Source organism: Sprattus sprattus, assembly GCF_963457725.1.
Source record: "Sprattus sprattus genome assembly, chromosome: 16".
NCBI classification, from domain to species: domain Eukaryota; kingdom Metazoa; phylum Chordata; class Actinopteri; order Clupeiformes; family Clupeidae; genus Sprattus; species Sprattus sprattus.
Window position 1 is genome coordinate 13,600,404 of NC_137914.1, and position 14,897 is coordinate 13,615,300.

At 44.0% G+C, this 14,897-nt stretch overlaps 1 protein-coding gene across 1 annotated transcript; it reads right to left on the reverse strand.

Annotated features, from left to right (window-relative positions):
- Positions 1-212: 212 nt before the first annotated feature.
- Positions 213-14,309, reverse strand: usp11 (ubiquitin specific peptidase 11). The gene is made up of 21 exons (XM_080854182.1): positions 14,176-14,309; positions 13,054-13,163; positions 12,092-12,222; positions 11,850-11,967; positions 11,369-11,514; positions 10,876-10,937; positions 10,545-10,644; positions 10,123-10,296; positions 8,943-9,101; positions 8,077-8,301; positions 7,895-7,978; positions 7,593-7,687; positions 6,625-6,828; positions 6,070-6,194; positions 5,368-5,841; positions 4,739-4,809; positions 3,562-3,674; positions 2,799-2,948; positions 2,301-2,416; positions 1,996-2,084; positions 213-1,794 (listed from the first exon to the last, which is right to left on the reverse strand). Exons 1-21 carry the CDS (start codon positions 14,283-14,285, stop codon positions 1,621-1,623), a joined length of 3,030 nt encoding a protein of 1,009 aa, XP_080710308.1. The 5' UTR covers positions 14,286-14,309; the 3' UTR covers positions 213-1,620.
- Positions 14,310-14,897: the final 588 nt, after the last annotated feature.

Genomic DNA, 14,897 nt, shown 5'->3' on the forward strand with positions numbered 1-14,897 from the left:
GATGTTGAGCCATAGCCAGCTTGACACCCTAGGTACAGAGAGAGTGAAGTTAGTACCCCTCAGAATCATCACAACAACAAATGATCGGTACTGTATGCAGGACCTGGCTGAACTCTTCACTCTTCTCAGTCATATTCAGGGCACCTAGAACTAAATCCAAGATTTCCAGCAAAAGAAAAAACACCAGAGTCCCATCTCTGGACGGTAGAACATACGGACAAAGTGTAAAATCTCCCTTAAGCCTATTAATCATCATTTATTTATATCAAAAGAAGCGTATACAATATAATAATAATATATTCAATCTATAAACAAAATAAAATGAAAGATCACCAGTCCCCTGCAGCTGATCCAGATGGTCAAAGATACAATACAAAAATACTGTACAGATGCAATTTAAAAAAATCAACAGATCAAGAGCTCTATCCAGAAAGCACTTAGTTGAAATATTCTCATTGCTCAAAGGAATATAGAAATTGCACAAGTGTTGGGGGCAAAAAAAAAAAGAAAAGTGTATATTTTAAATGCTTTGTTGTTGCATCTATTGTAAAAGATAAAAAATACAAACTCTTCCTTAGAAATATGTATCTGTGCCCTGCAACAGAGATTTATTTTCTAACAGAACAAGTGGAAGATCTGTTTAAAAAGCACTCTGATGCCACTGGGAAAATGTCTGGAAAAATAACAGCTATGAAAGGAGAAAAACGTAAAATACCACCAGTGTCCCTCACAATTAATCTTAAAATGATCAATAAATAATCTATCACGAGAAACTGTTCCGCCCCATCCGTCTGTACATTAATATGCCTCAACAAATATGTCGTCTCAGCTTGCCATGCAGGATCACGTATTGCAACTTGTCTGCCATTTCTGGTCATGCAGTCCCTGATATGATGAAGGGTTGAGGAAAACTAAATTTGATTGAGATAACTGTGATACTTCTTTGACAGACAAAAAAACAAGCCTTTCCTGTTCAGCCACAGGTCAGAGATGTCACCCTTTAGTCATGCGAGAATCCTTTCTGTAACTTGCTCTGCAAAGTCAGCTGAAAACAAAAGTAATAATTTTGAGGGGAGATCTGAGACAGACACACAGTGGAATAAGCCTGGTTGTACTCTAATGCCTGGTGACCTGCAGTGGCTACATTCAGCATAATCATGAATGGAACAAAAAGGTCAACTGTGGCAACAACCCAAACATTCTGAGTGTAAGGACGTTTGGAACAGAAAATAAAGCAGAGAAATGGACAAACCCGCCCTCCACCGTCAGACCTGTTCCCTCACGGCTTAGCAGAGAAGCCACTGCGCACTGTTCTCTCCTCGTGTCGCCCCGGTCACCTCCTCTCCTAGTTTCTCCATCCCTCCCTCACCTCCACTTACTTTCTCCTCCTCGGCCTGAGATTGTAGCCCCTGCCTCTGCTTTTATGTTTGAAAAGAGGTAGAAGGTTCAAGTTTTTGTTTGTGTTTTCTTTTTTTGGAAAAGATCAATGAAACAATGAAACAAACAAAAAAAAAACAAAAAAAAATCCAGAAACACCCAACAGAGGATGGGAGGAAAACAAAGTGATCAAACGAAACAAAACCAGGAGAAAAAAAAAGAAACACGAGAGAAAAAACAGCTTTAGTCAGTTTCCATGTTGACACAGGAAGCAGCACTAGCCAGGCCATCGTGATTAGAGGAAGTCAAATCGTTTGCTGGCTTCACCGAGGCAGCGCAACCGTCTGTGGGGGCGGGCAGGGTGGGTTTGCGGATCTTGTCTTGGCGCTGGTAGAACAGAACGTAGGCAGCATTGGTCTGCAGAGAAAAAGAAAGAGATGGGTTTTACCTAATTGTCTAAAGTGGAACGGTCAATGAACACACCGAGTCACTGACTGACACATAAAGTTCAGAAAGTCCACCCAAAGCGCCAACACACACAGCAGGCTTGTTTGTGCAATGACTTTCAGTCAGCGCGATGAAGAAACTGTAGTAACTGTAGTTACGTCACGCACGTACCACTATTTGATCCTCTCTTGCATAGGTCACCTTGCTGTCATCAAAGTAATACCACTGCCCGTTGTCTTTATTCCGGGCATAACTGGTATCTGAGGCGAGAAAAAGATACTGCATGTTAAAATATTTTGCATTATTACTTTTATAAAGCTTGAAGGTTATCCAATCTTGTGGTACAAATGAAGTTTAGTCTTGTGGGGAACGATGTATGTAGTTGCATGGAACTGGACAGAGTTAAACTGAGAGTCAAATGTTTAATTTGAAGAAATGTATTGAGGCAAATAGCACAGAAAAGAGCCGTCACTCACAGTGTCCGTCCCTCAGGCCTCCATAATGGTTAGACACAGCCATCAGGTCATAGCGAATAGGGGGCTCCCCATTGGCCCCTGTCTTTCGCAAGAGGTAGCCGGAGAAGTCCAGTTCTCTGGGACCACAGAGTGAAGAGACAGGGTGAGACCGAGACAGAGGGAGAGAAAGAGAAAGAGAGAGAAAGAAAGAAAGAAAGAAAGAAAGAGAGAGAGAGAGAGAGATTGGAGGGGGGTAAGCAAGAATTAAATGAAGTGAGAGAAAAAAGAGAGTGAGAAACAAAAAGAACAAACATAGGAGTCATCCTACAATTTGTACTTCCCCAATAACTAGTGTTCTAGCAGTCATTTAGTGTTCTAGTAGTCATTTAGCAGTCCTAATATTCAAGGCAGGGTCATGCCATCACTCACTCTTCATTTCCAAGCAGTGCTTGTTCACTTTTTGAACCACTATATTTCTGTTTGTATAACTGCACAACATGCTAAGAGATGGGATCTCACCGTAGGGGGAAGTCCACTATAGTGTCGAGTTTCTCGCGGGAGTACTTGGTGTAGGAGAAGCGTTTGAGGTGGATGATGAGAACCTCCGGCAGAGACCACAGGTCAAGCTTCTTGGTGGCCAGCTGGTGCTTCTTACACACAGGGCAGTACCTGCACAGGCACACCACAGAGAAGGAAAGCACAGATTGTATAGACGGTGCTGGGGTTCTTGAGGCTCTCCATCTTACACCGAAGGAAGCAAGTCCACTCACAGACCCAGATCACAGATCAGATTGCGCCTTTACATCTTTGGAAATATATTAAAAATGTACTAAATCTGTTTTTTTTTTTTAAAGCTCATTCAAGTGTGACTAACACCCTGGCTCTACTATGGTGAATTACATTAAAATACTTGTAGGATCAATTTAACAACATAATCATAATGGGTTTCATTGATTTCAGAAGCCACAATTATGAATCTAATGGTACAAACCTGTTGCTTCAGACCCCTTTAATTATTTCTGCTAAATGACTGCATTATAATTCATCCATGAAACTACAGTATTGGTTGTGGATGATGAAGCTGTTAGTGAAGATTCTATGCATTTCAATGGGCCATCTCAACACCCATGTCTGCATTTTAATAACATGAGCACTTAATAACTATGAGGCTTGAAGGCTTTTGTGTGAGCTTTTAATGTGCAGTGATGAATCACCTTTATGTTAGACAGAAGGAGAGATGGGGGAGGGAGGGAGAGAGAAAGGGAGGGAGGGAGGTAATTACCAGGGATTCTCCTCCTCCAGGGTCTCAACAGTGGTGAAGAGCTCGATGCACTCCTGCAACTGCACTGTGGTCTGCGTATGGGGGACCTCCATGCTGGAGTGTTTCTCATATTTCTGTTGGAAACAGATACATGCAAATGACTCAAACACTACAAAAGTATTTTACCGTATTAGTAAATGCAAGGTGGAACATAACCACACACTATGCTATGCTTTTGCTTCAGTTTAGACCGAAGAAGGTAGATTCCTATAAGGGATACAACAGTAAAGTGGGCCCACGGTTCGTTATGCATGACAATTTTTGGCACACAGTAACGCTACACTTTGGTTTGTCCATTCTGGGCTACTGTAGAAACATGGCGACGCAACATGGCGGACTCCATGGAAAAGGACCTGCTCCCTATGTAGATACAAAGAGCTCATTCTAAGCTAATGAAAACACAACGGTTCCTAGTTATTGGCAATTATTCACTAATGAATGATGCCACTAAAACTAAACACTATAGACAAATAAAACTTTCTATTCAGGGAAATAGCAGCATGACTCACTAGGCCTGGTTTCTGTCTCTTCTGCAGTGGGGTAGCTTTTAGTTGCTCTGAAGGTTCAACTATCATAAGAAAGAGCTAGATAGGGTCTGTGTCAAGTATTTTGTCTCTGTAATTTTCATAGAGTTTGGTAATTACTTTGCTGCTGAAATGTGTGCGGGAGGAGACATTGTAACAAGGTTTTTACATCAGGTGACAGTCACTAACCACTGAATAGGGCTTTGTCTTTGGCTATGAATGCTCCCACTGCTTTTCTTATTGCCTCCGCCAAGGTGTTGTCTGCCTGTGTGTCTGCCTGTCTGCCTGTCTGTCTGTCTGTCTGCCTGTCTGCCTGTCTGCCTGTCTGCCTGTCTGCCTGTCTGCCTGTCTGCCTGTCTGCCTGTCTGCCTGTGAGAGATTGTTGTGATTTTCCTGATGAGAGGACTCTGCTTGCTCCACGTGTAAGGGATATGGCCAGGTGATGGCACCATGGAGACGTAAATGAGGCGAAGTGCTTCCCCTCTAGTGGCCAACAGCGGCACAGCAAGGCTGGATGTCCTCCACAGTGGCCCAGCATTCTGAGAGCACCGTGGACAGGCAGTGTATACAGACATGGAGAGGCGCTACGTGAGCATCACCACACTCATCCCTACCTCTGCCTCGTTCTCATCGTAGTACTTCTTCTTCATGTCTGGGTCCCAGTCTATGGCCACATAAGGCTGGGCTGCAGATGTAATCAGAGGAAACTGGTTTCAGATTACAGGAGCAGGCTTACAAACACACACACACACACACACACACACAAACCCACAGACACACCCGCCCACACACACACACACACACACACACACACACACACACACACACACACACACACACACACACTACTGTTCATCTTGATAAAGTAAAAATGTTCTATATTTAGTAAGGATGTTGAAATACGCAGTTAAGTAAATTCAAAAAGATGCACACTGAGTTTCTTTGAGCATCACCAAGCGTATAAATATTCCTCTTAGATGTCATTAAGTCATTATGAGTGACTACCAGCTGTTTGTCCTGATGTTGATCTTGACCCAGGTAACTAAAGGGTGAAGTAAAATGTCTAGAGGAAATAACAGGGTGTGTGTGTGTGTGTGTGTGTGTGCATGTGTGCATGTGTATGTGTGCGCGTAAGTTAGCGTGCATGTACGTGTATGTGTGTGTGCTTATGTGTGGGGTATGTGTTTGCATATGTGTAAGTGTAAGTGTGTGTGCGTGCGGATGTGAGATAGAGTACACTCACAGCTGAAGGAGAAGGCGCTGCCCCCCTCGCCCAGCCCTCTCTCTGTGGTGCCGTTGGAGTTCACCGCCTGGATGGTGAAGAGCGGTCTCCTCCTCTTCCTGGCCTGGCCATTTCTCCCACTGCCTGCCGGCCGTTTCCCTGACAACCCAGCAGCTGTCGTCTGCTGCCCGCTCTTCCCCTCATCCTCCTCCTGAGCCACGACCTTCTCATCCTTGTCCTCCACCTTCCCAGAGGCCTCTGTGTTGCCCAGGTCCAACTGAGTGGTTGTGTCAGTGCCGCTGCTGCTGCAAGCCGATTGCCCCTCCTCCGAACTGCTACCCCTCTCATGTTCGCTGCTTGCGTCCTCTTCGCTGGGCTCTGATTGGCCGTTGTTCTGTACGTCACCCTGTCCAGCTGACGACGTCAGTCTTTTATTGGCTTCTCCGTCGTCAGCTTGCTTTGAAGGTCCTGCCTTCTCACCGTCATCCCCAGTGTCTGTTTGTGTTTTTTTGAGAGAGAAAGACAGAGAGAGAAAGAAAGAAAGAAAAAAAAAGAAAGAGATAGAGACAGAGAGAGAGAGAGAGAGAGAGAGAGAGAGAGAGAGAGAGAGTCAATGAAATAGAAACATAAGTACTGAGAGACAGACAGGTAGGTACATATTGACACCCAGAGAGGTTTTCTGCAACTGAAAACCCTACTGCCGTTTCACAGAGAATATCTCACCATTGCTCAATCCATTGGTTTGGGTCTTGTACAACTCTTCCTCCTCATCTTCCTCTTCCCCACCTTCATCATCTGCCTCCTCTTCTTCTACCTCCTCGGAGGGATCAGGGGCGCGAACGTATCGCCTGAAACCACACAAGCATTCAAATCCAAGATGTTTAGCTCACCTGGCAGAACTTGACAAGTGAGTGCTTGACAAGTGAATTATGTTCCCACAGAGGTTGAATATACTAGGACATGAATATTTTCACTCGTTAGCTTCAGTGTTGCTAGCTGAATTAAGAAGCACACAGTAATGTCAGCACTGCCACTTTCACAGCTCTAGTAATTATCAGACCTCCTGGGAAATGAACCCTTTGACCTCTGATTTTCTAACTTACGGTCACACAGATGTAGTTATCCATTATCCAGTTATATATTAAACTTGACCTAAGAACCCTACCAAAGGTGCTGCAGACATTGAAATTAAAACCCATAACCTGTTCAGTGTTGCTAGCTGAAAGAGGCACAGCACTGTTGCACGTGTGAGACTACTGCCCCCGGTGGAGGACTCACCCCAGGCGCTGCAGGAACAGGTAGTACAGGGCGTCTCGGGTGCACTGCTCTCGGGGCACGGCCATTAGGAGCGGGTGGCCAAACAGCGTGGTGCCGTAGCTGCTGCCTGAGCCGTAGTCCCGGTAGTGGGGGCGCTCCCGCAAGTACACGGCCAGCACCACCTCCTCTCCATCCTCTTCCACTGCTCCACTGCTCAGCTCGTATCTGAAGGAGAGCAGGTAAAGGTGTAAGCTGCCTCCCACCTCAATATCAGTACTTTACATTAAGTGTACATTTCCCTCAGACTACATTCATGTTGCAATTAGTACAGGTGAGGTTTACATCTCTGTGCTCCCTAGCAAAGGACCCAAGTCAAGATAAGGCCCTGCTCTACCCGTTGAGCTATTGAAACACTAACACACCTTGTGGGAACCACAACCAAAGAGCAACATGAAGCGCTAACTTCTTAACCACTACACATTACTGTGACACTGTGGCACTGTTCATACAGAGTGCATATCCTCAAACGGCATAAAGACAGAGTGACAGCACAGAGGTAGTGCACACTATAAAACACTATACTTTATATGTTGGTATGCTGCACTTATAGCTAGATTCAACCAGGGGCAAAAAATAGGCACAAGGAATTCAGCTGACACTGCTGATTATTTTCACACAACCTATACTTAAGTCCTGGCTGGAGTCCATGGACTTGATTGTAATAGATCATGTACCAGACTTCGGATTGAGTATTAGGTCTTAATCCACATGCATTTTCATGTTAAATATACCTTACAAATCTATTGCCCTGACCGTTGTCAAAGCAATCTTTCAACTTTGTGCTCTTTGGCAACAATGGCATTTTCCTTTGCCCTTGCATCTTTGCATTGTAGCAGGGCCAGCACTTTCTTTGACTGGCAACGAGTGGGAGCTGCGGTTAATATTAATGGTGGTTGGTTAAATGGAAGTGGAATGGACTGGAAGCTTACACAAATATATCATCCCGGTCCAGAATGCAGCTTAGGGACTCCTCCGCATGGTAGATCTTATAGAAGCGGTGATTGAACACGTCAGCCACAACCATCTGAGGGCGGAAATGAACCAAATGAAAACAAAATAAATCACAGTCAATCATGAATGGTTTCAGGCTCTTCTTGATGTTTGGGCCCACACTGGAATTAGTCACAGACCTTCAATTAAATTGCTGAATTTAGCATTTTTAATCTAGAAATTAGGATGTTCTGGCAGCATTCATTTAGAAAAACAGGTGGATCTCAGAGCTATGGTTTACCTGATTGGCTGGCACATCAGTTGTCTGGGATAGGGTGATGCACAAGTCAAACACCTTTCCACCTTTGGGCACAACTACTCGATGCTGTACAGATATTTGAGAGGAAAAAACATTAACTTTCACACTTAAGAGTAAGGAGGGAAATAAGGGACGGTACTCAAGGTTTCCCAAGTAGTCTATACCTGGACTGGTTTGGCCCCAGGGTCTAGCGAGACGAAGAACACCTCCATCACCCTCTCCTTGCTGACGGGCAAGGGGACACTTAGGTAACAGAAGGGGTCAAAGGTCACAGAGACTTTGTGGCATTCAGGACAAACCAGCGTAGACTTGAACAGCCCGTGGAAGGTGTCAACAATCACAGAGTCATTCCGTCGCCGATGGTTACGCCATGCTTCCTCTGCTACTTCCTATAGAAAGAAAATGTCGGTCATCATGCATTATGATTCTGAGCCCACAAACCATCCCTATAAAAGTCACCGGACCACAACTCAAGAAGATACTTTTTTTCAAATGTTATGGGTCCACTGTAGACAGGCAAAGCTGATTGACAAACTCAAAATTGCAAACTCAACTGATGATTAAATGGTCATCTTTTTTACTTGCCATACACAACACAAACTCTCCATTTGAAAAAAAAAAAGACAGACATTCATTACTTTTTTATGCTCTTGTGGACATATGGACCATGACAACAGAGTACATGTGCCACATATTTGACAGAAGCTGCTTGCACGGGACCCTGGGCCTCACACAGCACAACCACCTTGTCTGCATTGACTATCCTATGGAGCCAACTGTTATTGCAAGGGAGTCAATCCATAAGTAAACTAGAGGCCATCCCAGGCTATGATGGATAGACATGCGTGCTACAACCCTGAGTGTGATGGAGGATGAAAATGTGTACAACACTTCTTCCCTCCTTCCTTCTCCTTTACACTCATGAAGGGTCAGTTCAGGCAGGGTTATTATATTATTCCCAGTTTCCTCGTCCAATAATTCTCCCTCATCACAAGAGCTAAGGGGAGTGATTTTGAGGGGCCAGTCCTACCTGGTCAGGCCTGCCGTGTGCGTCCCTCAGCTCGATGTACTCCTTGTTCTTGACGCGGTTGAGGTCCTCGTGGAGGCCATCCAGCAGGAAGGACAGAAGCTCCTGGGAGTCGTGCTGCTGGTAGCCCAGGAACTGAGAGGCAAAGTGGCCCACCTTCGTCTGCACACGCAAAAAGAGGTGAGAGGTCAAGGTGGCGCCTTTTATTACGGAGTCACATTTACATAATACAGCTTGTGGACATTTTATTAGTGTGGTACCGGTTTGCACCCTTGACCACTGCACCCGCTTTAATGAGCCGAGGGAAATAAACTTCTTTGGTAATGTGCTACTGGGAAGACCTCATTTAAGAGAAGATTGGAACATGAGTTCTTGTAATACCAGGTGGTTGATACACACACACACACACACACACACACACACACACACACACACACACACACACACACACACACACACACACACACACACACTCTCCCACCCCCTCACCCATAGCCAAAGCTGTGCCACTGAACGGGACCAAGGTTGTTTCACAGTGTGATATTGTGGAGATGGATAGGATATAGCTTAAAAAAGAAGAAAACGTCATGTGGGTCATTTTAAGAAGCACTCCTTTAAAATCGCTTTATCTCGGAATGAAGTTTGATCAGGCAAACAGCACAATCAAGTCTCAGAATCTGTCTCAACTATGTCCTGTAAGCACACATATCCTTGTTTGTGACTGGCCAGGGCTGTTTGAAACCGCTAGACTGTGCACAGTGCGAAGAAATATGTTTTCAGTAAACATTTCAGAAATATGTTTTGAGAAAACTGATTCATTGCAAATTGTGCAATGAAGCAATCCCTTACATAGTTTTGGAGTATGGCCTTGAGACAACACATTGCAGCAATAAGTAACCTTAAATTCTCAAATGAGAAAGTTACAAAGTCTTTAATCTGGGGGGATGGTGTATTACTTGTAGTCCTCCTCCCAGGCAAACACACTAGAGCCTTCACTTCACCTGCAGGCTAGCTGGTGAATTTGAAATAGGCCCTTTCATGTATGGTAGTACCAAGGCTGACTAAAAGTAAAATCCTGCTTAATTACCCATCATAAGAGCCAACACTGAAAACGGCAAGTTGTAATGAAATAGTTGGTGAAGGCCAATGTGGTTCTCATGACATTTCACCTTTGACATCTTACCTTGAAGACACGTGGAACCACAGAGTAGTGCCTGCCAGACCAAATCTGTTTGATGACATCAGCATAGGCCTCTGCAATCTCTCCCTTCATGCCCAGGGGATTGGTGAAGTTGAGCTCCTCGAGGTACGCGTTGCGGAGGAAGTACTCAGTCAATGGCGGTGTGTTACTGAGACACTATGAAAGTATAGAGCAATGGAAGAACCAAATTTGCAATTTGCATACCCAAAACACTGCAACTAAGCGTAAACCAACACTACTAGTAAAATATATACTTCAAACAAATGTTTCTTACTCAGAACACTATAATAATGTACAGTATAATAGGATAATATATTACACGTCACATAATCATGGTTTACTGCACTCTATTAGACAGAGGCATTATTCCCCCAAGATACATGGAGACACAGTCTAGTTCTTACCTGCAGGGCAGAGTTCATGAAGCAGGTGTTACCCAGGTTGGTCAGACCGCACACCCCTGGTTGTCCCCTGTACGAGTCCTGCTCCTCCACGGAGTTCCTCCTGAAGGATCAGGAACCACAGTTACAATCAGAACCACTCGCTCAGCTTTACATCTGCATAACATCACATCAGCGATCACACCCTGTGATTAACACTGATCCCAGTTCAGATTCTGGGTCTGACACACAATGGAGTCAGGTGACAGGCCCAACTTTGCTACTCAAAAGAAAAATCAAACCAAAACCACAACAAGAGAGGGCAGTCTGCCCTGATGTTTACTGAGGGACTCACATTATCTGAGGCCTGGAACTGGGCCAGGTCCCGTCTGCATTTCTCATCTCCATGATCAACGTCTGTAACACAGGCAGAGCAAGTCTCATCACATCCAACACCCCACCTCAAAGGAGGAGGCCTACAGAGAGGAAGCACGACCCTGGACAGACATGTCTGGACTGGACTTAATCTAGTGAATGCAAGTGCTGTACGTGTGTGTTAGAGGAGGGGTGGGGTCAGCAAAGTCAGGCGGAGTGCAGTTGGCAGTGGTGCATTTAGTGGTGCACAGTGTATGCTTTAGCAGTAGGTAAGTGTGTGTATCATTTTGTGCATGTGCATGCATCCACATACATATAGTATATATAGGCATTGTGCGTGTGGGTGTGCGTTGGCGTGTAGGTGTGTGTGAGAGAGAGAGCAAGAGAGAGAGTGTGTGTGTGTGTGTGTGTGTGTGTGTGTGTGTGTGTGTGTGTGTGTGTGTGTGTGTGTGTGTGTGCGCGCAAGTATTCACCATCCCAGTGCTGAGGCAGGAGTCGAGGACAGAGACATAAATGTTTCGCAGGCGCTCACAGCTGGTGTCAGAGCTCTTCATCCAGAGCCGGGTCTCAGCGCTCTCGCCGACGTCAAACTGCTTCCTCATCACCTTCTCAATGGTCTCTGAGGGGCCCCAAAATCAAATTTAGAACCATTATTACACGCACATCTGACCTCTGACCTTCTTCATTATAGCCCGTACATTTGATGGCTAGGACACTGCATTTAAATCAGGTCAGATGAACCTTTTTTTACACAATGTGCAGGCACACACCCCTACACACAGACACACAAACATAAATGAATGCGGTGTTACAACATTAAGCAACTGATTTGTCCTTTTACAATAACCACATTTTTTTTGTCTCCTAAGTGATTAATAGTGCAGAACAAACTAACTTATAAGAGTTAGCACTTGTGAATCAAATGGAGAAAGTGACAAAACGAGCAACACTCACGTATAGTGTCTACTCTGCTGAACTGCTCAGACACAACATTGTCCATGTTGCTGTGTAGACACAGGAAGATCTCCACAGGGTAGACCTCCACCTTTACAGTGCTGGGTAGGTCCACAACCTGTGAAGTACCAGACATATTCTTAACAAAGTACTCAAAACTAAAACAGAATAGCTTAACAGATACTTACCCCAGTGGACAGCCATTGGACGAAAATGAACCAGACTACAGTTAAGCTAGTTACCTTCCGCTCTAATGCAGGTTGATCATCCACGAGGCCATACCAGGCCAACAACTTGTGCCAAGCCTCGGCTGGGATCAACATAAAGTCCTCGTTCTCCACCAGACGCTCCTTCAGGTGGTATGAATCCAAATCTAAAGGGATTAACACCATTTAATCAATCCATCAAGGTACTATTTCCACCATTGACGATGCTGGTAATAGTACCTTGCACTATGAGCATGCACTTCTCACACAAACTCTTCTCCAAACCATCAAAGTCCTCAATACTCAGGGTGGGAATGTGAAACCTCACTCCCAACACACACAGACACACACACGCACGCTCACACACAAACACACACACACACACTCAAGTAACTAAACCGCATTCAATTCCCTATGCAAATTTTTCACTCTAAAATTGCTGCCAAAACACTGTAAATAAATACTGTATTGACCACCTGCATTCTTTCTGCCAAAACTGTATTTATCATAGTAAATACATGGTGTCATGGGTGGCCCTGCACTTGCACTTGCCCATACTGCCTTTCTCTGCCTAATGTCTTGTTTTAGTAATTTTGTAATGCCTTTGTGCGGTTTTGCACACGTGCACTTTACGTAGTCCTGTGCAGGAATGTATGATCTAAGTTAGTTCCCTGCAGTGTCATGTAGCTGTGTCCTCTATGTAGCACCATAGTCTCGGGGAACAATGTAAAACAAAATAAAGCCGGTCTACAGTGTGTGTGTGACATTTTATTTAAAGTTGTACACTTCTTTATGTTGTGATGTTTTTAATGTTGTCTGATATGATGACTGAAAAAGCCATCATCCAAGGGCTAAAAATGGGTTTTGAAGAAAAATCACAAAGTTACTTCTTTTGTTTTGTCATGGATTTCTGATTGTAGAGACATTGCTATTTGCTACATCCCAGAATAGAAACATTCAAGACAGCTTTCCATGTAATCTGAGAAAGAGAAGCTTACCCTCAAAGAGTTCTGTGTTATCAATCTGGCCAGGGAAGGAAGAAGAGTTCTGATCTCCAGTTTTTACATACTCTTTCCACTGCTCAAACCATCTCCTCTCCACCAAATACCTTCAAGAAGAACATAGACATTGAACTCACAGGATTGAACAAAATTCAATGAAAATATGCACTCCCCAAAATGGCAAATATTTGCACCACTGTTTTTCCAGTTTAAATGTCAGAGACAAGCTGAAATAATTGGGCTAGCACTTGCCAGTCACCTGTTATGAAATTACTACGGATAACGAGAAAAGTGATGTGGAAAGAGAACGTGCTCAAATACATTTCTTCATGTTGATATTGTATTTCTGCTTGAAGAACCAGCGATAAGGCTTAAGTGAAAGGAAGAGTAGACAGGATTTTTTCATCATTGGAAAAACCGAAAGTAACTGGAGCCAAGCAGGTTTACTACCCATGGAAAGCGAAACTTAAAGACCAACCAGAATCAAAGTAAAAATGAATGCCCTGTTAAAGTTACAAACAGCAAATATGCTCGGTTAAGTTTAGCTATTATGGTAATGTAATTATCACAAACGTTTCTCTGTATGTAGAGCAGACATGTCAATGTAAATATGTGTACAGCACACCTGCTATCTTTCCTGGCGCAGCCTATTAGCTAACGTTAGCATACTAACAGTTGCAATGTACGTCTATTTCGTATCAAATAAGTTCACATAATATGTCTGTCCATACAGTGTCACGGGCGAGAAGGGTTAATGGCAGTTGCCATCATCTCAGTCTACAGAGAACCAGCCAGGTTTAACCTTCTGACGTTAGTGTATTGCTCAAGTACCTATTTAGCCAGGTAGCTAAATAGCTAGCTAGCACAAAAAGTCACCAAACGTCACCACCTTATTTCAGAAACCCATCATATTAGCCACCAGCTAACGACACTTTGGATCACTGACCACCAGGACATGTTCAAAGTGTACACGTGCTTAAAAAAAACATGAAAGGCCAACTGAGAATAAGTAATGCAAACATTAACTGGCAGCTGTCCGAACAGATAACAGATTTTTCACTTGTTATTAAGCGTCAGTGTTCGATGTGGGTGTCAGTCAAGAGGGCGGTAAGAGCCTACCAACTATCCCCAGCTCGGAGTTCATGATTCTGTACAATGGTCTCGATCTCTTGCCGTTGGGTTTCTAATCCAGGGGGTTCTGTAGCCGAAGCAGGAGTGATAGCAGCCATGATAATTCATCAATATCAGGAAAGCTCTGAATTCATCCACCGCATACAAACCCCGGAATATTGAGTATTTGCAGGAAGTAGGAAGTGGTTTATGGTGACAGCTTCCTTCCCAGCAAAAGGGCGTGTTTCATTTTCATGGGTAATGTAGCAGGGTGTACCCATAGACATGTATAGATATACATGTCTATGGGTGTACCTACCCGGTTACGCTTTAATTGGATACTGTTTTCTTTGTTTCTAGGCCTATGTGAACACTACCTACAGAAGGTTGACCTGCTGTAAGTGCACAGTCGATCCATTTACTTTTTTGAAACTCTGAATGTTTAATAAACGAGCTGTATCTAGCTAGGTCTGAAAATACTGTAATTGTCTACAATTACCTCTGTAGGCTATGCAGTAAGTGGCTATGCACATCTGAGGTTCATATTATAACTTATTCTGACTACAAACTACAAACAATATATCATAGACTTTTGTTCTCTGCTAACAGTCAGATGTATTGCTCTTCATGGCCACAAGGTGTCATCATATCATCATTGAATAGAGTCCATAATGCACAGCAGGGACAGGTTGAATGTTCAATCATATACCTTCATACATTCAGCTGTATTA